The 22,225-nt window shown below is 35.9% G+C and overlaps 1 protein-coding gene across 2 annotated transcripts in view; it reads right to left on the bottom strand.

Annotated features, from left to right (window-relative positions):
* The window catches only part of CALCRL (calcitonin receptor like receptor), a 71,347-nt gene that overhangs the window by 20,275 nt on the left and 28,847 nt on the right, over window positions 1-22,225 (bottom strand). For both annotated transcript variants that reach the window (XM_014954634.1, XM_014954635.1), the window contains 5 exons: window positions 10,359-10,458; window positions 9,177-9,321; window positions 7,557-7,667; window positions 6,504-6,616; window positions 3,364-3,455 (listed from right to left, as the gene is read on the bottom strand). In XM_014954634.1, the coding sequence (XP_014810120.1) occupies window positions 3,364-3,455; window positions 6,504-6,616; window positions 7,557-7,667; window positions 9,177-9,321; window positions 10,359-10,409 (512 nt within the window). In that variant the 5' untranslated portion in view covers window positions 10,410-10,458. The remainder of the gene's footprint in view (window positions 1-3,363; window positions 3,456-6,503; window positions 6,617-7,556; window positions 7,668-9,176; window positions 9,322-10,358; window positions 10,459-22,225) is intronic.

The raw sequence follows: 22,225 nt of genomic DNA, 5'->3' as shown, positions 1-22,225 counted from the left end.
GGGCTTTTTTTTTTTTAATTTTGGCTTTCATTTTAATGCCCCAAACACATAAAGCTTTGATTATCATAATATGCCATTCTTATGTTCTTGGAATATTTTTTCCCCTATATAGTTTATATATGAAAAGAGAGGCAATACTAGATTCCAGTTCAGTGCTTTGTGTAAACAAGTCCTGAAGAACTCTGGAATTCTGTCTGCTTATTGTTAAGACTCAATGCACAGGCAAGGAAAAGCACGTACAGCTAACGGGGCCATCTCTCAGGGTCATCCAGCAGCTGTTCCTGTTGAATATTCAAACACACCCATCCACACCCACCTCCACCCATGTCTAAAAGGATTGAGAGGATCACCAGACAAGAAACAAGAAAGCAAGACTGATGACATTTAAAAACGAAGACTGTTTTTGGGTAATAAAATGTTTTTTTCCTAAGCCTCCCCACCCTCCCTCTTCTGTTACCCTTCCTATATTCCTTTTCTGACTGTTTTTCTTAATGACATAATATCCTTTAATCACTTAATTCTCATAATTATGATCTAAGAACATTTGAATGACCTATCCCTGGATTAAACCCTGTGCAGCAAAATAAAAACAGACCTCCTGCTACATTACCTATTTCCCTTCTTATTTTGACTCCTGGGTATCTTGGGCATTAGGGAATAATTCATTTCACCAATTTTTCTCCAAAAGAAAAAAGTAACACTTTAAAAGCACCCAGGTGTATTTGAGATCTAATTTTTTAAGGTATTCAAATACTGCAAAATTCAACCAGCGAGGTCTACGTATGCACTTAAGGAGAATTACCCTTGCTTGTGCTTGATCAACCACTTTTTTATTTCAGATGGTGGGTTTTTTTGTTGGTTTTACTTTTTGTTTGGGGGTGGGAGTGACATCTTTCAAATTATAGCTCCTCTTTCTCTGAATTCACTGTTCTTTTGAGATATCTCTTGCCTTTTCTTTATGAAAACCACTATTTTAACAGAGGATTTATAATAAACACACGTATGATTTAGAGTATATAATAAAACAAGGAAGCAGAGCCACTGCAGAAGTTACTTTTATGTGTCATAAATGAATTTTCAGAGAGGAAGATCAGAGTTCCAAGTTAATTGCCCATTTTATGCTATTAAACCAAGAACTCCAATCCACTTGGAGAACAAAAACTGGACAAGTACTTCCAATGAGACAATTTTCTGAAGAAAAAAAAGAATTTCAAATGAAAAAATAAAATGCAAAAATAAATTTAATCCTGAAAAGTTGCAGATATTTGAAAAACACCATCATTTTTCCAATGTAGAGAAGTACCACCTTTCTTCTCAAACTATGAGATATTCTAATGGTCAGCAATCCAGCAAATGTTGTCTGGAAACTATCAATTGACGAACAGAATAAATTCTTTGGAAACACAACAAACTCAAAGGCACCCCTGCACAATAGCAAAAAAATAAGGTCCACCTGTTAAAGCTATGAATAATTATACAAGCTTCAGCCGATACATAATACATCCTGGTATTAATTTAGATCCTTAAATACCCCTCTGGTTCTAAAAATACTTTAGAGGAACTTTACATCCCAGGAGAACAGCTTGTAGAGGACTTTCTTTAGCTTCCTTTAAGTTTTGTAATTTCCTTTTATATCCCACCATAACCACAGTCTAGAAATTGTGGTTTGTGGGTCTGGATTAATTCCATGTGGTTCTCTGAGGAGAGATGATCCTTCTACCAGAGGGAGAAAAAGAAATCCCTAGAGGGTTAGACAAACATGACATAGTTATAATGGTAGCAAAGCAGATCACCTGCTTTTGCAGTAAGTGCCACAAGCCAAGATGAAATTGGCTTGGTTTTCATATTACAGTACAAAAAAAATCATGTTTTACTGTTTCTGAACTTTTAAAATCATATTGTAACCCATATATTTTTGTCTCCTCCTGAAAAGTCTACGTCAAAGCATTTTTCCTATCACATTAGCTGGACTGCTAAACTTTTTGTGACATTCATAGGAACAGTATAGCTTTATTTTATGGAAAATCAAGCTTCTTATAAGGACTCAGAGTCATTTTTAATGTTGCTTTTGTGGAGGGAAACTGAATTTGGAAATGGTAAGCATTGTTTTTACAGGCCATATGCAAATAAATTGATTAAAAACCCTCCAAATGTTATGGTTTGTCCTCATGAAAAGAAGTCAGAAAAAAGGTGAAAAGTCATCTTGAACATTGGATTTCACAAAGAGAGGCTACAAAGTTGAAACACACTGGTTTATTGGGGATTTGTGGAAATGTTGTCCCAGAACCTGGCGAAATAATGCATATCTACATTGGAAACACTATATTCAGCCATATGTGACGGAAAATGGATAATTTTTTATCAGATATCTGCTACTCCAACGTAATCAAAGTCAAGAACATGAGGAAAGCAAAATTGCACTTTGCTGCTGTACGTGCTACTCGTGTTTAAATGACAAGAAAAAACCACGATAGAGTGAGACAGTGGGGTATAGTATTAAGAAACAGATAGCAGACCTATATTATCCAATGAAAAACAATGCAGAAATTATTAAACTAGTGCAAGTTAACAAGGAAAGCCCACACTTTGCAGTGCAGCATTTGGCAGAGATAACAACTTGTCTCTCTCAGCTCTGCTCATGTGGCAACACTCCTGGTTTCACCTTTCTACTAAGCCTCATCAACTCAACTAACAAATAGTTTTTCACAGGAAAGAAAAGTTCCCAAAAGTAAGTAGACTAATTTTAAAAGACCTGTGCATTATTTGACAAGGTGTTATGACAGTGGCAATACACTGCTCAAACTTTCTTACAAGAAGGTAACATAATGAGTTAGTGGATATGACATAACTGTCATAGATGTGATACAGTGAGTAAGAACACAGGATTATTTTTATTATTCTCATTCCTGCTGTAGCTTTTAGACTTACTTTCTTTACAGTTTATCATATTTTGTGGCTACCTACTTTGAACGTTACTGCACCTATTGTATGTCATCAGTGCTTTGGTTTCCATTTGCTCTTTACTTTGGCTGATGCTTGACATATCCATATTGTAACTTATTATTAAAAAAAACCTCACCAAACACCACAAACAAAAAAAAAACCAAAACAACCAGCCAAACAAAAATTTTTCCATTTCTTATTTTCAATATATTCTACAGCTTTCAGATTTGGGATTTTAGATTTCTCAGAAAAGAAACCTAAAATTTTATTACAATATAATGTTCAATGCCAAACCTATATACTGACTTTCTTCACCTTCTTACTCCATATAATTTTGTTGGGATGGATGGTGTTTCAAAGTTTTGGAACTGGGATTGTTGCAAACATTAATATTTGGTAAAGGATTTTAAATATACTTACTTAAAGTAAAAGAATATGCCAAGAGAAATCAGAAGTGATGCAATTGAAAGACCATGTCCGATGATGGCCAAGTAATACAAATTCAGAGCAGTCTGCAATACAAGAACAAAACCAAGCACTTGTAATATATACAGAACTATTGTTGATAAAGCACAAACTTATACATCTCTTCTGCATATAAAATTAAGAAAATTAAGAAAGGATTAAGAAAATAAAAACATTAGAGATAATGATGAGTCAAGTTTAGAAACCTGCAAATCACATCTTACTAAAATCTCTTTCTGTAGGACACACAATAGATTCATCGGTATAACCACTAGAACTTACCTCTTATCAGTTGAAACATTAGATTTCTAATATTTACTGCTATGTTTTTTCTGAGTATTTACATACATTTGGCTATTTATGCTACTGCACGGACTGCATTCCTGTCTGAGGCTTGATTCATCTATTAAGACAACTCTTAGGTAAAACATATGCATCTCATTTGAATTTATGTATTTTTTTGCTCACAGAAGTTTTTTCTTACCATTTAAATACACTTCCTTCAAAGGAAGCTGTGATTATGACATTGGAAATTTAGTTTTCATTCAGCATTTAAGGAAGTGCATGAAAAAAATTAACAATGGCTCAAAAATAGTGAAGGCAAAAGAGGCTTGTTAAATAAGCCCACATTCAAAATATAGAACTAAGAAAAGCTGGGTAGATACAAAAGGCAAAAATAAGGAACTAGTAAATTAATATTTGGAATATGTACATGTTATCATTAACTCATTGAATTAATAAAAAATTAAATTCCACCAGTAAGAAACCCCTGCTTTCAGTCATGGTATCTGCCTCACAAAATTTCTCGTTGCATTACATGTAAGATTATTATTTTGCACATAATGAAATGAAAATATTTAGGCTGAGCCTTACACTATCAGAATAAAGCACAACTATATGGATTCTATAGGAAGAATTAGAGCATACGTACAAATGCTCATGTACTCCAAGCTGTACGTATCCTCTGAACTCATTATTCCAATCTTAGACAGACTAACTGCAGCTTGCTACATAGATTGGCTCTGGAAATATTTTTTCAGATTGTCATTAATTTTTAAAATGAGATCATTTTTTAAAAAATAAATAAATAAAAAAAAGTAATGCAATAGGGCTAAGTGAATTTCTTATAAAAATGTGGAAGTGAGAAAAAACAATGGTTACCTCTGAAACACCAAAGCTTGGTTACATATATGTAATGACAGCCGTTCTGTGACAGGCCCATACCCCATAGCACCACCTCAGTCAGTGGCCAATTTAGGTAACGGTGCACGTTAAGGATTGAGAAGATTTCCGCACAATTTAGAACTGGCACGAAACAGTGGTACAGCAGGGACTGCTGATGAGGGCAGGAACAATAAGAACTGAACAATGGATAACAGTCACATTTATTGTGCATTATCTAACTCGCCTTCCGAGCAAAGGGAAAAGATAATGCTTTTTAATATAACACCACAAAGAACCATGGCAAGCAGTAAGGCTTTCTTTGGAGCTATTATTCCACTTAAACAACAGCTTCTGCTGCATGACAGAGTTGAAATATACAGGCAAAACAGCCTGAGGGAAACTAGCTCATTATTCATAAAGAAGGACCTGCATGGGTTGCTCCTGTCTGAATAATATTTTCTCAGTTTCCAGCCAAATAATAGAAAGAATAGATGAATTATAGCATCTCTGCTAGTAGAATTAAACTGCTATTTGTGTATTCAATGTCTCATTATTTGATTACCACCTTTTCTCAATATGGTTTCTAGGTAAATACCCTAAAGCACTCTTGACAGCACCGGTGCAGGCAGTTAGGATCTCTACTAGATGTCAGTATTCTTGACACAATCTGCTATTATTGATTTCTTTTCCATAAAGTCCAAATTGATTTACAGTCTATCCTGACCTGTATTTTATATTCCTAGTTCTTGGGCATTTGCAGTTTCAGTTTACTGCTTCTTCCCGTCACTGAATGTTTCATAAACATAAAGGATATCAGTGGATATACAGTTGGGGACAGGGGTGGGGGTAAAATATACAATTTTTCCCATTATATCCTCACATATCACAGAATATCTCAGAATGAGAGCCATTTGGAGGTTCACCAGATTTTTTTAAATTTTATTTTTATTTTTCTAAATCTGTCGATGGATGGGCATCTTCAAGACAAACTGAAGTCTATAAAAATACCATCTATACATATACCCACAAGGGTATGTGCACGCATAGAGTCTACCTTTGATCTATAGAAAACAACTTTCTCGAAGCACTTTGCTGCTTGGCCTGAGGTAATTTTGGATGTTTGCAAAATTTCACTTAAATAAACTCAAAGTATAAGTTTTCCATTCATATGAGCAGCTTAATCTCTCAGAAACCGAAAAAAATGGCACTTGGGAGGTCAGATACAAGACACCCACAGGAAAGGAACCACAAGGAAAATCAAACCCTAACCCTTCTCTTCATTTACTTCCCTTTGGTGTCCAAAGATCCTGTGGTGAATCCACTCAACTACAGCTTGCCTACACTTTTGTAAAATAAAAAAAGATTTTCTCTGCTTTTCACACTAGGGAAAAAAAGAACTAACCCCAAACATCTGAACTCTACATAAGCTGCCCTGAAGATGGATTCATCCCAAGTAAAAATCTGGTCGTACACCTGCCAAAAATCTGTCACTATGAGTTAATTGGATAAACCCAAGCACTCAGCACGTCTTCCAGAGATGTGCAAACCTCCTGCAGTTCTGCTGAACTTGGACCCTACTTGAAAATTACAGAGAAAAATGTAAAGGTCTGCTCTTATAAGGCATTCACTTTGCTTACCAGTAGATGACTGTGGATGATGCAGACAAGTACTAGTACCTACACATTTAAAATACCCATAAACAAAAATATGACCATATTATTCCACCAGTTGAAACCATCTGTAAAAGACAAAGCAAGTGGGCTGGAGTTCTTTGGCTCTGTTTTGCACAATTCCTCCTTTTTATTCAACACGATTTCTTCTTTCTGCACTTTGATGTTGCATCAACTCTGCTGCCATTCATGTTTTGAAACTTGAGAAATTTTTCAGATCAGTTTCTTGACACTGGTAACATGCATTTATTGCTTTCCTACCTTCACTTTTTCATGCGTATAGATGTTACACTGTGTGTAGTTTGTCCATGTCCTGTTGCTTTCTGGGTGTCTAAACCAATTCCCACTTGTATCACAGATCTTCGTAACTTTTTCTACAGTCAAAGTAGATGGAAAGAAAAAAAAAGAAAAAGAAAAAGAAAAACACAAGTCAGCACTGAAGTCCTACTTCCTGATGTGCAGTATTTAATGAAGAAAGATTGAGAAACAAATGACAGCTTTATTAATATGACCAGAGAGACATTGCTTGTTACTATGAATTCTAAGAAACTAAAGGCCATCTCTTTTTCTTGGCAAGGGCAACTGATAGCATGTTTTTCTTAAGCAAACAAATAGATTTCCCTCCTCCAATCCACTAAGTATCAAAATATATCAAAATAACTCCTAGAGAATGACCAGATGAAGTGACAAGAATATTTAAATGGCTTGTTTATCATCCAAGATCTAAACTGAGATCTGACATCCTACCACTGTAAATTAGGATTAGACAGGCAGCAAAACATCGATAGAGAAACTGCTCAAGAATCAAACTGGAAAATTTCTGGGATCATGTAATGATTTCTACTATCAAATAGAAAGTGGCATGAAAGGACCCTGGGAAATACCAAATGCAGCAGAAAGAGACAAGAGTGGAAGTCTATGACATTTTCCACATGCTCACAGATGCAAAGCTTAGCCTACAGAAACAGGGAAAGATTCACTTGTGGGAGAAACTTGTCAACTTCAACTGCTAAACTGAGGTAAAAGATAAGTCATATTTCTGCTTGTCTGTCAGAGAGGAAAGCTCATCTCTAAGAGGAAAAAACTGTGATCTAACTTCAATTTCTATTTCCTAATCTACATAATCCCTCAAGGACATATTTCAGAAAAGCAAATAAGTTTTATGTGATAAAGATAAAATGCAAATAATGGGTTTGGAGTTACTGAAATTCTGGAGCATTAGGGAGACTTGAGTGGGGCAAACAGGAGGCATCAAGCACCCAAAATTTCATTTTATTAAGAAAAATGTTGATGTAGAAGCTTGTGCACACTTACCTGATGGGTTGAAATCCTGAAAGTAGTCAGGACAACGCTGTACTGACACAGTTCCAGCAGCAACATCACTCCAGCACAACCAGCCATCCCATGTCCTGTTACAGTAAGGACCTGTAAACAAGTAGACACTTGACAATAAAATAACAACCTTTCTCTCATAACAGTCTTTCAAAAGTAAGATGTAAGACTGCATAAGGTAAGTTTCTCACAGCAATGAGAAAAAAATAAAATAGAAACAGAAGATTTCTCAATAGTTAATTCAAACTCCACTTCATAGAAATAGTTTCCTAGATGTAAATTTCTTTTAAGACATTTTAAAATCCATCATCATTCACCTTGAAACAATCTACATGCAGGATTTACGAACCTCAGATCTAAAGCACCATAGAAAAAACAAACTAAATCAATTTTGACCAAATAATACACATTAACAAGAAGCTTAATGCTTGCAAAGACCATTTTACTGAATTTATTTACATTTTGGATGTGTACCAAGCTTATACATGTGTTTACCAGTTAACTGAAAACACAGTGGCATTCCATCAGAAAGCCTGGCTGGGAGGCAGCCATGGCTCCTCTGCCTCAGGCAGAGCTGAGCCTGAGGCAGTTATTGTGGACAGACACTTCTCTAAGTGCTCCAGGGACAGAGAACCCACAGTGTCCCCCAAGAGCCAGTTTCAAAGCCTCATTGCACTCACACAAATTTTAACATTTAAAGTAATTGCCCCTTAGGCATGAGCTGGGTTTTCATATACAAATCCTCTTCCAAAAGGCACACAGAATTACTGACCCTCTCTACAATTTTGAAGGTGTTTTAATATCTTCCTTCAATTTCTTTTTAAAACTTGGTAGTGCTTCCCCCCTGCTGTCTCAAAGGCTGCATGTTTCAAACATCATGTAATTGTTACTCATCTGAAGATTTTCCAATTTGTCCTTATGAAGGACAATGTCCTTATGAAGCTGTGATGCCCCAGGTGGGACATAAGCTTAACCTGTCATACTCGTATCCATTTCTGACCTCCAGACATTCAGTTCCTCCAAAGAATCATTTCAGAAGAAGAAAAAACTCATTGTAAAAGAATACAATTACCTATCCTTGCCTCACAATCAAGTCAATATTTCCAGAAGTTATAAAGTCAGAAACTGTGAATACAGTAACAGGGAGAGTTACTAAGGTTAGCTCTGAGTTATCAGAAAAGGCATTAATGGCACTAACACAACCCTCAGAGCAGGGAAATTATGTGTAACAATATACTTTCAGTTTTTCAAGGCAGATGTGACCAGGAAGACAGGTACTATAAGAGCACAAAATGAAATAAAGCAGTGAGATGAATCAGTCATAATTTTTTTAAATCTGGATATCTATTTAAATTAACATTATATTATCTCATGAGAAATGAAAGCTTTGTGTTATATAAGAAGTGGTGCTATGGGCAGGTAATATAACATTACTTTATCTTCATGAATCCAAGTGATTTCTAAAACATTCTATAAATACAGTTACAGCCTGAAAAATGATTGCTGCCAAGACAAGAAATTAATATAACTGAAGGATCCTGAACTAACAGATATCTGTTCAACATTTGCCTTTGTAAAACCTTGTAAGAAAATAGTCTTTACCTTCTTTCCTATGAATAGGATCTTGCATAATTTTCTGGTAGCATTCATACTGTGCTGTCATAATTTTATTCCGTGTAACACTCAGCTGAGTGAAGTCCTCTGTCATATTCTGATGCCCTTCAGATGGTATAGCACTGACAAAAAACTAAGAGAAAAAAGATATATTTTTTAGCAAGTCATCTACAGACTTCAATATAAACTTCTTAAACTTCAGTATTTTTAAATATTATATTTGAAATACTATTTTACTGAAGGAAAATGAACTTCAAATCTTATTAGTGACTATATGATTTTGGGGTTTTCTGGTTAATTTAGCAATTCTTCTTACTACTGAATCTTACTATATATGTCCTGAATGGGCATGGGGGAGTAGCAATCTGCAAGATTTGTAAATAATTATGGAAAAATGCATAGAAAACACTGAGATGATCAGAAGCATATAAACAGCTTTTGCAAAATCCAGTAAAATATACTGAAGTTACATCAGTCTAAAAGGCATTTGAATCAGGCCCAAAAATGATTCTTTATGAAAAGAGACTTTCCATATACTGTAGGATTGAAGCTTTCAGCTTCTTAAGAGCTATTTGGTTTCTCTACAGTCTTGAGAACCATAAAATCAACCCGCAGAATTGAAAAAGATATTGAAAGGCATGACATCCACTTTTATAATTATTAAAAATCATTAAAAAAAAAAAACAACTAAGAAAGTGGATCTTGATCAAAACCTGAACCTTTAAAGTGCATTTTTTCAAGTAGTTAAGTATTTTTATGGCAAGCTACTAAACCTCATGGAAAAACGAAGCTGCAGATTGAAATACTGTACCACTGTCATAGAAGGGGTTAAATTAAACGTTCTAAGGATGTTATCTGAATCCAAGTTAGATGTATCCTCCACTCTTCCTGGGGTCTGGACAGTAATGCTTATATGTCACTTGCCAACTCTTACTGTAAAGTTCTCTGCTAGCAAGGGATATGCTGGGTTCAGCAGAGATAAAATACTATTTCTGTTCCTTTACCACAGGAATTAAAAGGAGAACAGAAGGTAGATAAAGATCCTGCTGTGCAGAAACTACATTTGAGCACGGGATTAGCTGTTTCTGCATTTCCATATTAATAATTTATATGGTATTCTGTACATACTTGTTAAAACTGGAAGTGATTTAAAAAATTCATAAGACTCACCATAATAACTGATAGGAAGGACAGCAAAAACGTGATCCAGATTTTTGTCATTTTTATATCCGGTGCAGTGGATTTTATATGGTAGTTGAGCGGAGTCAAACTGAAATGGAAAAAAAGTAGGAGGAAATTTAGTAATTCATGAAAGCCAGAACTGATGAAGGACTTAGTATTTTCTTTCTGAATTAAAACAAATCGTTGGAGATCCCTTCATTTTTAAATTCACACATAGTGATGTCATGTGTTATACATGGAGATGTACAATATGATGTGAAAAAAATGCTTTCAATTCGCCAGCAGTGAATTCCAGCAGCAGCGTTTTTCCTGCGCTGCTGCCTCCTTGCCTCAACTAACACCAGTTCTGCAGAGGGTTTATCTCAGGCAGGTAGGTGGTATCAACTCTAACAGATATGTAGCAATAAGCCCTAAGATATGAGTTGACTCTTTGACATCTCTGCCTTTGGGCAACCATAGCAAACTACAGTTCAGTTTACTCTAAAGTAGACTTAGATGTCCACAAACACGAACACAGTTATTTTCTGTTCTCTTCGCACACACTGATCTTTGATTTTTTCATTTCTGGAAGAACTGATCCAGGAAGTAGCCACTTTATCTTGAAGTTACAGCTTTGCAAGGATGACAATGGCAATGCAAGAATTAATTGTGAGCAGTAGACTATTTTCTGTATCTGCAGTAGCTGTAAACTAGTTACTGTATCTGTAGTTTGACAAAAACAAAACTACTCAAAATCGCTATCATCGTCTTACAGTGCAAACTATTCTTGGAATTGATTCTTGAAGTGTAAAATGCACCTAAAACATACAATATACAAAATAATTTATTAAACACCTAGACTAACTATTAAGCATAACACTGCTATGACAACTCCTCTGAAAGAAAGGGAAATGTGTAAGAGATTTCCCATGCAATATTTCACTGTGTCCTCAAGTATTCTGAGAAGACCACAAAGCTGAACCTGGAACTGAGATAAGAGCTTCTCTTCTGCTTGTATGGTAGCAAAAGACCTCTCTGCTTTTACAACAAAACTACCTTTCAAAATATAAGTATCTTGCTGTAGCAGCATTAACAAAGCTATTAGCAGGGGACCACATCTAAGTATTAAGCTCATATGTACAAAATTCATTAGAAATAATACTGCTACTTAAGATACAAAACTCACCTACCCTAAAGGTCCCTCATCTACCTGTCTCAAAGATTCCACTACCACCAACTCAACAGGACTGTTGGAAGGTGAGCACTTACACACAGACCTGCCTCCTGACCCAAGCCACGTTCTACCTTGGATCACACTTGCTCTTGTCTTTGGAAGTTTTTCTTATTCTGCAGTCACGTTCTACAAGAGACTGGTGGATGACAAACAACTGATAGTACATTGGCAAGCAGAGGTAATTTTACAAGAAGCTCATATTTAAAAAAAAAACTCTGTCATTAACAAAAAGCAAGCATTATATATCTACTTCTTTTCTGCTTTTACACTGAGACCAGCTCCTCTTAACACAACTGTAATATAATGAACAACATTATGTAGGATATACTGACTACAAAATATGATATCACTGCTATTTATTGTATAGCTTGATGCAAATACAAGAAATGTGTTGGAAAATCAGTGACTGTTGTGCCTGTCTAACCCAGACTAAAACTGTACCAGTAATCTTCCCTCTATTTTTACCACTGGCATGCAATCCTCTAGCACTGATTACTGGAAATTGCACAGGTAATTCAGTGAGACACTGAAATTCAAATATGCTGTTCTGCAGGCTCTTAAAACACTAACAGGAAGATCAATTAGCATACATGAAATATATTCTCAGTTTGAGATAATACTCCTCTGGAAAATCCATGTGTGACGAGAACTGCAGTGAACAGATAATTGTAGAAATCACTACCTGTTAACTAAAGAAAAATCTAAATATCTATGTATAGTGACTAAAGATTGACTGGAACCCAAATATAAATGGAGATGTCTCAATTAGCAAAGAGGCAATATGATTTCAATTCTGCATGATAATTGAGGGCAAGGGAGATTAATTCAAACCTGTTACAAGTCTTCAGTCATTTATAGTTGTGCTTCGTTACCTATGAAAGGAAAAAAATTACTGGTCTTCTAATTAACTATTTGCATGTAATCTTCTCTCTCCAAAGTATGCCAAAGCACACCTGCATAGGGTTAAAAGCTAAAAACAATGTGCATATGATCAATCAAGCGAAGCATGATTGATTTACCATATTTTAGTGTGTGTTTTTCTATATATGTATACAAGAGTTCAAAACAATTTTCTCTATAATAGTTCAAAAAATCTTTTTTGCTAAAACAAATGTTGGATGCAAATTTAAAAGGCATATTCAAATATTGCTCTCACTTAGCTTTGCTTATTTTTCTTTACCTAAAAGATACAATATCATATAAATAAAGGCAGAATTTATCTGCTTTGATTCACAGTCCATGATTATTTCTGTTTCACATTATCAAAAGCCACCCCTCAGCTCAGTTCTTTTAATGGTTCAAATGTTTTCATATCTAGGGGTTTTGTAGACATTTCCTATCAACTATTTCAGTACCCAGTGCTAAATTTTTAATTCTTCCCAGGAGATAAAAGATTAAGTCAAGTCTATAATTCACTTTACGCTTTCCACTCATTTCTCACAGTTGCTAACTGCCAAAAATTTCTCTCTCTCTCTATATATATATTAAAAAAAAAAATTAATATTTTTTTCTAAACATCACTACTTTTGGACGTAATTACAAAATGCAGGATGAAGGTCATTCAGATGCCTTTTTGGACTTCAGTAAAGCATTTCTTTCATTACTACATGAATTCATTCACTCAACATTAATTCCAGTTAGTTTGGACATGAAATTTCACAAGAATATTAAAAACTTCCTTAAGAATGGACGGCAACACAATCCGTTGATTGAGCCAGTACTGCTGAGAAAATCAGCTGCTTTTATTAATCTATTAATCATCTGTTCTGATGAGATGCAAAACAAATATAATTCTCAGAAAGTTCTCTCCCTCTCAGAGCTGGGAGGTATTTGATGCACACAGAAAATAAATCAATAATTCTTAGGTTTCTTTAATAATGCTTCCCAAGTTTTTGTTCTGCTATTAAACATCTTTGACAATTCTACTGTGGGAAGAGAGGACTGAGATTGATTTGAGTGTATTACACATTAGCTTGAAGGAAAAAGATGGTGGAACCTTAGACAGAATTCCCTGACTACACACTGTGACAGTAAAGCCAGCAGGACTGTGATCTACATGGAAGGTACTGAATGAAACTGTAAGTCAGTGGACACAGCACTACAATTAACAGTTCTGTCTTAAGTATTTTCCCAGTAAAAGGGAACATCAGTGGGAAAAGAATAGGGAATTGCAAAAGCAAATCAGATCGTCAAAACTTCTTTTTTATTTTTAGTGCATGTTATACTGAACACGGGGAAAACTGAAAAAAAAAAAAAATTAATTGCCTGTTTTTCCTCTTTATTACATTCTTCATTACCCAAATTAATGATACTCCAAAAGCCTGTATCGTGTTTGTCACTGATAGCGCTGACATCTACTGAAGAAGAATTCAAAAGGAACTGCAAGCTGAACTTAGCCAAAATAATCACTGCTATAGCTTTAGCAGATGTTCACATTTCTCTTCCTCCTGCTTTCTCTACAGAGCCATCCTGCCTAATCAGCTGTTTCTACTTTTAATCTTGTCCCGTCCTCCTAAGAATAAATGTCATCGTTGCTGAGCTCCAGACACTTCCCATTTCAATGATACAGCAAAAGGGTTAAAAAAGTAGTCAGCAAGAAAAATAATTTTTTGAACTTTAATCAGCTGACCACCACGTTTTGTACAAAAGAAAAACCACAGGCAGCTTCTACTTTAAGCAGTTTCTACCTTCTACTTAAGTTTGATTTTAAGTCAGAACGCAAGTCTGTAGGACTGTGAAAGGAGGGCCTACTTATGTCATTGTGTGTACATTCATACACATGCACAAACATTTTTCACTAATTGGTAATCTTTGATTTGGCCAAGAAAACAAAAAAAACCAACACCCAAATCCCCAAAATATTTTTAGTGTAAAACACTTATCCTGCAGTGTGTTATAATCTTGCAACACTGAAGTTAAACATATGCAAATATACCCTCCCTCACAGACTGAAATTGGGAGTCAGAATGGATATATTCTTGCCAAAAACTAAACCCTCTTGTTTTTATTCTGGTACTCCCTGGTTTTGTTTCGTTGTGATATCTTTCAAAATTAGCTATACACGCTATTCTGTTATTTCTGCTTTTTTTAGAGGCAGGCATACAACTCAAAGCATTTCAAACCCCAGGCTATGTTTGGTTGTTTCGGCCCAAGACACAAGCAAAAGTACAAGCTGGAAAATGCCCAACCCTTTTCAAGCATCCCTAATTTGAATTGCTTTAGTACACTGTTAAAAAAGCCAGTAGTCTCACATGGAACTACAGATCCACTTACATCTCCTCTCACATAAACTTTGTGGGAAATATTCTGCCCATTGAGGGGCAGATTCTCACCTCACTAAAAAGGCTTTGCAAGTGGGCAGTACCAGCCAAACATTAATATACACCAGATTAATGTAGTCCTACAAGTGGACTACAAAACCTCCACACTTCTCTTAGAAAGCAATGCAAGGCAATTTGGAAATCTTCCTAATCAGATGCAATGCCCTCATTTCTGAAGGGACCACTTCTGCTGGGATTTGGGCCCATCTGCTCTGATGGTATCACACAACAGCCCACAGCTGTATGTGTGGGAATTACTCCATCCTCTTAATAATATGGGATTAAGAAGGTTCAAAAACAATAGTTATGAGACAAATTCTGGGTAACATAGTTTCACAACACTAGAATTCCCTACTCACTGCCCAGGCATCAGCAGCTGCAGATTCCTAAAACATGTGAGACAGGAGATCAAAAGAGTTTGATCTGCCATGAGACAAGTTTTACAGTACAGAAACATAAACTCTTCACAGCTTCAAATGGATTTCACTGCACTATTCTCTTCATTCAGTTAGTGACAGGGCTTGGGTTTTTTTCAAATATATTCTTAATTTATAAACACTTGATTGAATTAGCACATTACCCAAACATGCTAGATCCATATGTTACTGGACTTTCCAATAAACAAAATTTAACTTACTATACTGGTTTAAAACACCACTCCAACTCAATGGTGATGCTAATGGAACTGCTTTAAGAAGCCGTTCCCATCCTCACTGCAGTTATTCTTTCAAATCCCCAGCGTGACCTCTCTTCAAATCAGATGGGGCATATGTCAGAAAAAGCAGAACAACACTAAAAAAAAAAATAAATGCTCCTAATACTGTTTTGAACTCAATAGGAGTACTATGATAGACTGCTGTATGTACCACCAACTGTTAGTGAGAAGCATCATAGAGATAGAACACTGCAAAGATCTTTTCTGAGAAATCTAGTTGCTTCCAGAGAGGTACATTGAGATCCTTTCTTGCACTGCAGAATGAAGACTTATAGGGCGCATGAAGTCCTCCACAAGTGAATTAGTAATTACAAAAAGATTTGCAATATTCATATAACCATCATGGAAAGTACTATAGGAAATAAATCCAAAGTTTATAAACAAGATGAGTTTCTTCAGACATCTCATTCTCTGAACCCACAGCATTGCTCACACGCATGGAGACATTATTTAAAAAGTGCCAGATTAAAACATTCCTTCTTCCTTCTACTTTTCTTTCCAGAAGTTTTTCCTAGAGAGCTGCTGTGGCACAAGGGCATTTACTCACTTCTTGAGGGTAAGAATAAATAAAGAAAAATCAGAGAGGCATACCTCTATTTTACTGTTCTAGTATTTTGTAACAACATCATGCATTAGGTGGTAGTTCAGCTCAGTATGAGAAAGGACTCACTGTTCATTTCTTGGGCCACATGCTATGCATGTCTTGAGGTCTCAGGCTTATTGCAAGTAGAAAACTAGAGCTAGTTCACAAAGATGTTTCACATCTTTAATTCTATTTGCATGCAGACTTTTTTGTTTTTGTTTTCACATCACTCCAGTTGCTTGCCAGAGGCCTTGCAGAGATTGCAGGACCATCTGTAGATAAGATTACACAGATTGAATTACTTCTGTGTACTTATTTCCCATTAATAGCTTTTGGCTACCGTTCAGCTAAGTTTTGCCTCCTGCATCCAACAGAAATCACTAGCAGTAATTGACAACACTCTTGGCCAGTTCTAACAATGCCTAAAATCATAAGAAACTAGCCTTGAGTGATGGTGGTGGTAGTTTTTCCTGGGGAGAAGGAAACCCTCACTTTTTTGTAACACTTTTCTTCTTCTGTTTAGTTCACAGGTTTGGATGATATTGTGAATTATCCCAAGAAGAAACACAAGCTATGGAGGTCCAGTTAAAAAACCAACCAACCAACCAACAAACCCCTACAATCCCACCACAACAAAACCCTCTGAATGAAGGTTTGGAGGAGAAAACCTCCACAAGGTTCTTCCTCTGGAATATTCTGCAATTTCTGCTCTTGGGCAACATTACTCCTCTGCAGAGCTAAGATGCTTTGCGTCTTTGTCCATGACACCAATTTTGGATCTCTAAAACAGGCTTTGCACTGGTAGAGTACTTCGTCCTTGCTTTTACATAGACAGGTCTTCTCTTGGCCCCTGTGCTTTCAATGTCTTTCCTATAAATTATGACTACTCTATCCCTCCTTCTCAAATATGATGAACTTTCCACTGGCTTAAGAACATATGAAGGCAGCAGTAGCAAATGCTGCAATTGCATGTGGAAGACAGACAAGGACTCAATTAGCATTAGAGTTACAATTCAGCAGAATATCTAACGGTGCCCAATGAATGCATCATAAGAATGTTAAAAAAATCGAAGGAAATGTAAATTGTTTACAATAAGTAAGAGATACAATACTCCACACTTCCAAAATAATTTCTTAGTGTTTTCTTGGTTATAGTATTTTCTGACCAAAGTACTGATTTTTTTTATACCCTGAACAAAAACCTCTATCAGAGTCTGACAGCACAGCACAGTACAACTTGCTTATTTCTAACTTGAAATGAGAGAGCACGAACTGGCAGCTAACAAAACAACCTTCGTCGCATAAATCACATCCCCAGTAACACACTTTACATATTTTGTCAAAATACAAATAATGTTTCCCCCATTACTTACATTTTATAGTATTTTTACACTGTCTTATCACTTATCACTGTCTTATACAGTGATATTAACACCCAAACTACTTCCCTCTTGAGGAACTAGCTGTTAAATGAAGGCAACTGAGATTCTGGAAAAGCAGATCTTTACCAACAGACTGACACAGCTTATTCTCAGAGATGAAACTGTGATTTCCAACACTTTATAATTATTAATGCCTCCAGATTTTTCTGTGAGTTTTATTTGACTATCATTCTGTAAGCAGTTATGCTTACTTTACAAGCTTAACCCTTTTCACCTCATAGTCCTAACCCAAACTATATCTTCTCTCTTCCCCTGAAGCAACTTCTATGCTGTGGCAACGATGTTCCAATCAACATGTGATTTAAACTACATTGCCCGTGACATTCCCTCTTTTCCATGGACTTTATGAAAAAGTTGCAGAGCTTCCACATTCTTATTAGGTATCTCTTACTGCCTCATTACCCTTTGCTAATCTGTATTCCTCATATGTTCAACGTAAAAAAATTCTGTACTTTACACTAGAGCAAGGCATTCACAGACACATGCAGCAAAACTTCTTGGGCCAAACCCTGGGCCAAAATTCATAAGGATGTGTTACTGATGTGACCTCAAACCCAATTACACAGTATAGCAAAGCATTGCAAGTATGCCACTGGAGCTACTGAATTTTCCAGCCTGAGCCCAAATTCTATTGCTTCATTCCCGATGCATATTAAAAACAGCTAATGCCTTGAAAATTTTAGGAGAGACCTTCAGGAAACACTGAAGGGTGTAGGGGCAGCCCTTAGCTGAGGGAGGACAGTAACTTCTTTGCTGTGACTCTACAGGAGAGAACAGAGGACCTTAACCACATGTCCAATTTAGAGAAAACAAAAATGTTTTCCATCTTGCTTTCCTCAGCACACACTTGCTGATACTAATAACAAGAGTGTAACCTGCAAAACAAAAAGGAGTGCAGATATCTAGATACAATTCTATACAGACGATGCTCTTAGTCCTATGATTTAGTTTTAGGTAGTCATGTAAGGAGCAAAGAGTTGAACTTGATGATCCTTATTGGTCACTTGCAACTTGAGCTGTTATATGATTCTATAATATATGTGAAAAATATGCTATATTCCTCCAAAGAAGATGTCTCCACCTCCAAACAAAATTATTACTGTTCTGAATTGAAACAATGGCAGTATGAATTAATGAATTCATTAAGTAGACCCTAAGACTTGTATAAAAACCCTTGCTCAGATGTCTGAAGTTTTCTTTTCCCAGACACTGCTTCTTCCAGACTGCAGAGTGAACTGCTGCTCTGTGTACCCCTTTCAATCAGTGCTTTTATTTAAATGATCCTGATGGTGTTTACCAAGTAATGACCCAAAAGAGATCCAAAGGTTTCTTTGTGAAAATGTTTACAGCATGAAGTCACTTTCTCAGCTAGCTGAGTTTTAAAAGTTTTTTTTTTGTTTGTTTTTTACTTCTTCATTGACACATGCTAATTTTACAAGAATAGTATTTCTACAGTTCAAAGACTTTTCTCAAGGTCAGAACAAGGCAATGGGAATGGGAGAATGAGTTAACCAAAATCCATCAGGGCTTTTATTTTTTTCAGAGCTTCCCACTCAAGCTTTTTCTCACTGGCCCCGATCCAGTTCAGCAGTTAAGCCTATTCTACAAAACTTGATTTTATGAAACTATGATTCTTTTACATCAGTTTCTTCTAGATTCATACTTAGAAATGTGAATATTTACACACAAATATACACAAATATGCTCTAATTCAGTTAAATTTACATTTTAATAAAGCTTTAAAATATTAATTTCCTGAAATTATTGTTCATTATTATATATTATATAATTATATATATTTATATACATATATCTATATATAATTATATTTTTAGGTGGATCATGGCACAGCAGCAGCTCAGAGCAGGATGGGGAGGGAGCAGGTGGCCAGGAAAGGGAACTGCTTATGCCAGCATAAACACAGTGCTGCTGCAGCCACTGCATCAGAACCGGTGTCCTAACTTTGGGTTCACCACTGGTCAATGACTTGAACAGAACTGATGAACCAAATATAGCTAAACTCTCCTTGGAAATGTCAGAGGCACTACGGTCTTCTGATTTTGTGTTGGATTTCTTTCTTTTACTTTACTTTTTTTTTTTTCTTTTCACCAGCAATAATTTTGGTCTGACTGAGAATGAAATTTCAGATGGAAGTTATGCCAAATATCAACATTTCCTCTCATGGGATATTTCTGATGCATTGACTACTCCAAAAAAGTTCAGGTAAATTTAAGGCAGCTTTAGAAAAATTCAGCTTGTTTTACTTATTCAAAACAAAACAAACCACCAGCTACTTCAAAGCCTTTACCAGGTCAACCTAAGTCACAATAGTTCAGAACATTTCCTCTTGAATTTAAAATTTCACATGCCAGAAGTCAAAAGTCCAAGATCTGGAATATTTCACCCTTTGAATATTAGAAATTACAAGTTATACTGTGCTAAATTATCAAAACTACTAATCCATCCTGTAGCAAACGCCAAGAACAAGCAGCAGCCAAACTCAGCCTTTTAAATTCTAGTGGTCTGAAGCTTGTCTCCTTTCCTTTTTAATTAGCTACAGATATTTCCCATGTTTCCCATGTTTTTTCATCTGTTATATTCCTAAAATGGTATTTTAGCAGCAAATCTTTTAAATTGGGCTCACACAGAGTGTGCTAGCCATAAAGGAGTTTGTGAAGAAAGTTAAAAACCAGAAGTAGTTAATCTCAACAGTATGGAAGTAAGTTACCTTCTCTATGCTTTTTAAAGCCTATAGCATTGAATAACAATTCCCAGCTGCATACCTGTAGAAGCATATTTTCTTGAGATACACAGACATGGGTCTTTGCTCCCAAGGGCCTCTACCCAGTACAGTGAAGAAGAGAAAAGGCTTGTGAATGACTTCTAATGACAGAAAAGAATGGATGCACATACTCAAAGGACAGACTAAGGCTACAATAATGTCAAAGCTTTTGTCTTTACATTTATAACCAGAGCTTTTCTTTTTATATAAAACTCTCTTTCTCCTCACAGACTAGCTGCAGAAACCATCTTAAGGTAGCCATAAAGTAGGCAGACTGATAAAAGGTTTTTCCATCCTCTACCTACACCTCTTTCAGGTGAAGACATGTACCAAGATACAGGTACAGCCAATGATATTTTACATTATCATCATTTTCCATCAATCTGAGTTAACATTAGTGTTTACAAAATGAGGAAAATATCATCCATCAGTGTTTTAAAGTCTTCTAAATGGGAATTCCCTTCAGCTTCATCCACATCCTACCACACTCAAAGCAACATTGACATAAGCATAACTTTGAGACAGACTGAAGCATCCAGGAGTGAAGAAACTCCGCTAGAGTTGCTGTCAGTTTAAAAATTAATTACCAGCTTGCCAAAATTAACCAGCTTACCAAAATGAGAAGTGAGTTCCTTTGAACAGGAATCAAACTGCTACCAAATGACTACGCTAACCTCTCTTAAGATATTTATCCTATGCATTCCTCATTCTGATTTGAAAGTGCACATGGAGAACACAAAATGACTGGCACTAGTACAAATGGGAGTCTCAAATTTTCCTTGTGCAACTTACAATCCCCCCAATAGGCACTGATGACTGTCCATCCATTGTCTCTTGCAAAGTCTTAGTTCTTTCTTTGAAATGCCAGAGATTAGCAACTGTTGAAAACTGAGTGGTGAACTGGATGGGCCCGGATCTAATTGGCCTTATATTTCAGTTGACAACCTATTACATTTTCATGCTGTTAATAGAAAAGTGATTCTGTGCCATTGAAAAATTCTACTTGCAGGGATGATGTTACTGGGAAAGATGTTAAAAGTTTGAAATAACAAAAGCAGTTGGTGGGTCATCTAACAATTTAGCTGGCATGCAATCTGTAAGCCACATGCATATTTGATGGTCAAGTATGGCACTATTTCACCTCCTCTGAACGAGAACTGCAAGGACCATTACTAGGATTTTGATATTATTGCATAATTGCATTGCATTTTACTGTCTTTTTACAGTGCTTTCCATCTGTTTCACATAACTGTATAGTAACACTAAAGCAGAATGAAATGTATCATTGCACATTATCACATAAAATCCTCTGCTCTTTGTGAAGCAGAGATTTTACAGACAGTGCCAGCTGCAATCTGTAGGAAGCAGTGTGAATGTTTCCATGAATTCAGTTAAAGATCATATGCTCAGGGTGTGGCCGTGGGAAAGACTAGTGTATCTTACACAGAGTCCCTAAAGTCCAATTAGTGTTCCTTTAATTACAAACAGACTTTTCCATATCCTTTAGCAGTATTTCACCCTGACTTACCTGAACGCAAACCAAAATACAATATTAACTATGAACATTAAAAAAGCTTACATAAATTGGACACAAAAATCACTGCCTTGATAAACTTGAGTCTCACTTGGACAAGGTACTTCATGAAAATGAAATATTACAGACCAAATGTAACAAAACATTACAAGCACTATAGCTACAGCAGAGGAACGGGAATCAAGCACAGCTCTTCTGGTCATAAATTGCATATAAATGTTATTTATATGTCATTTACACATTTAAGCACATTATCTCCCCTCCAA

Source organism: Calidris pugnax, unplaced genomic scaffold (genome assembly GCF_001431845.1).
Source record: "Calidris pugnax isolate Ruff unplaced genomic scaffold, ASM143184v1 scaffold103, whole genome shotgun sequence".
NCBI lineage: Eukaryota > Metazoa > Chordata > Aves > Charadriiformes > Scolopacidae > Calidris > Calidris pugnax.
Note: the sequence above shows the minus strand (reverse complement) of the source record. Positions and strands in the feature narration are given on the sequence as shown.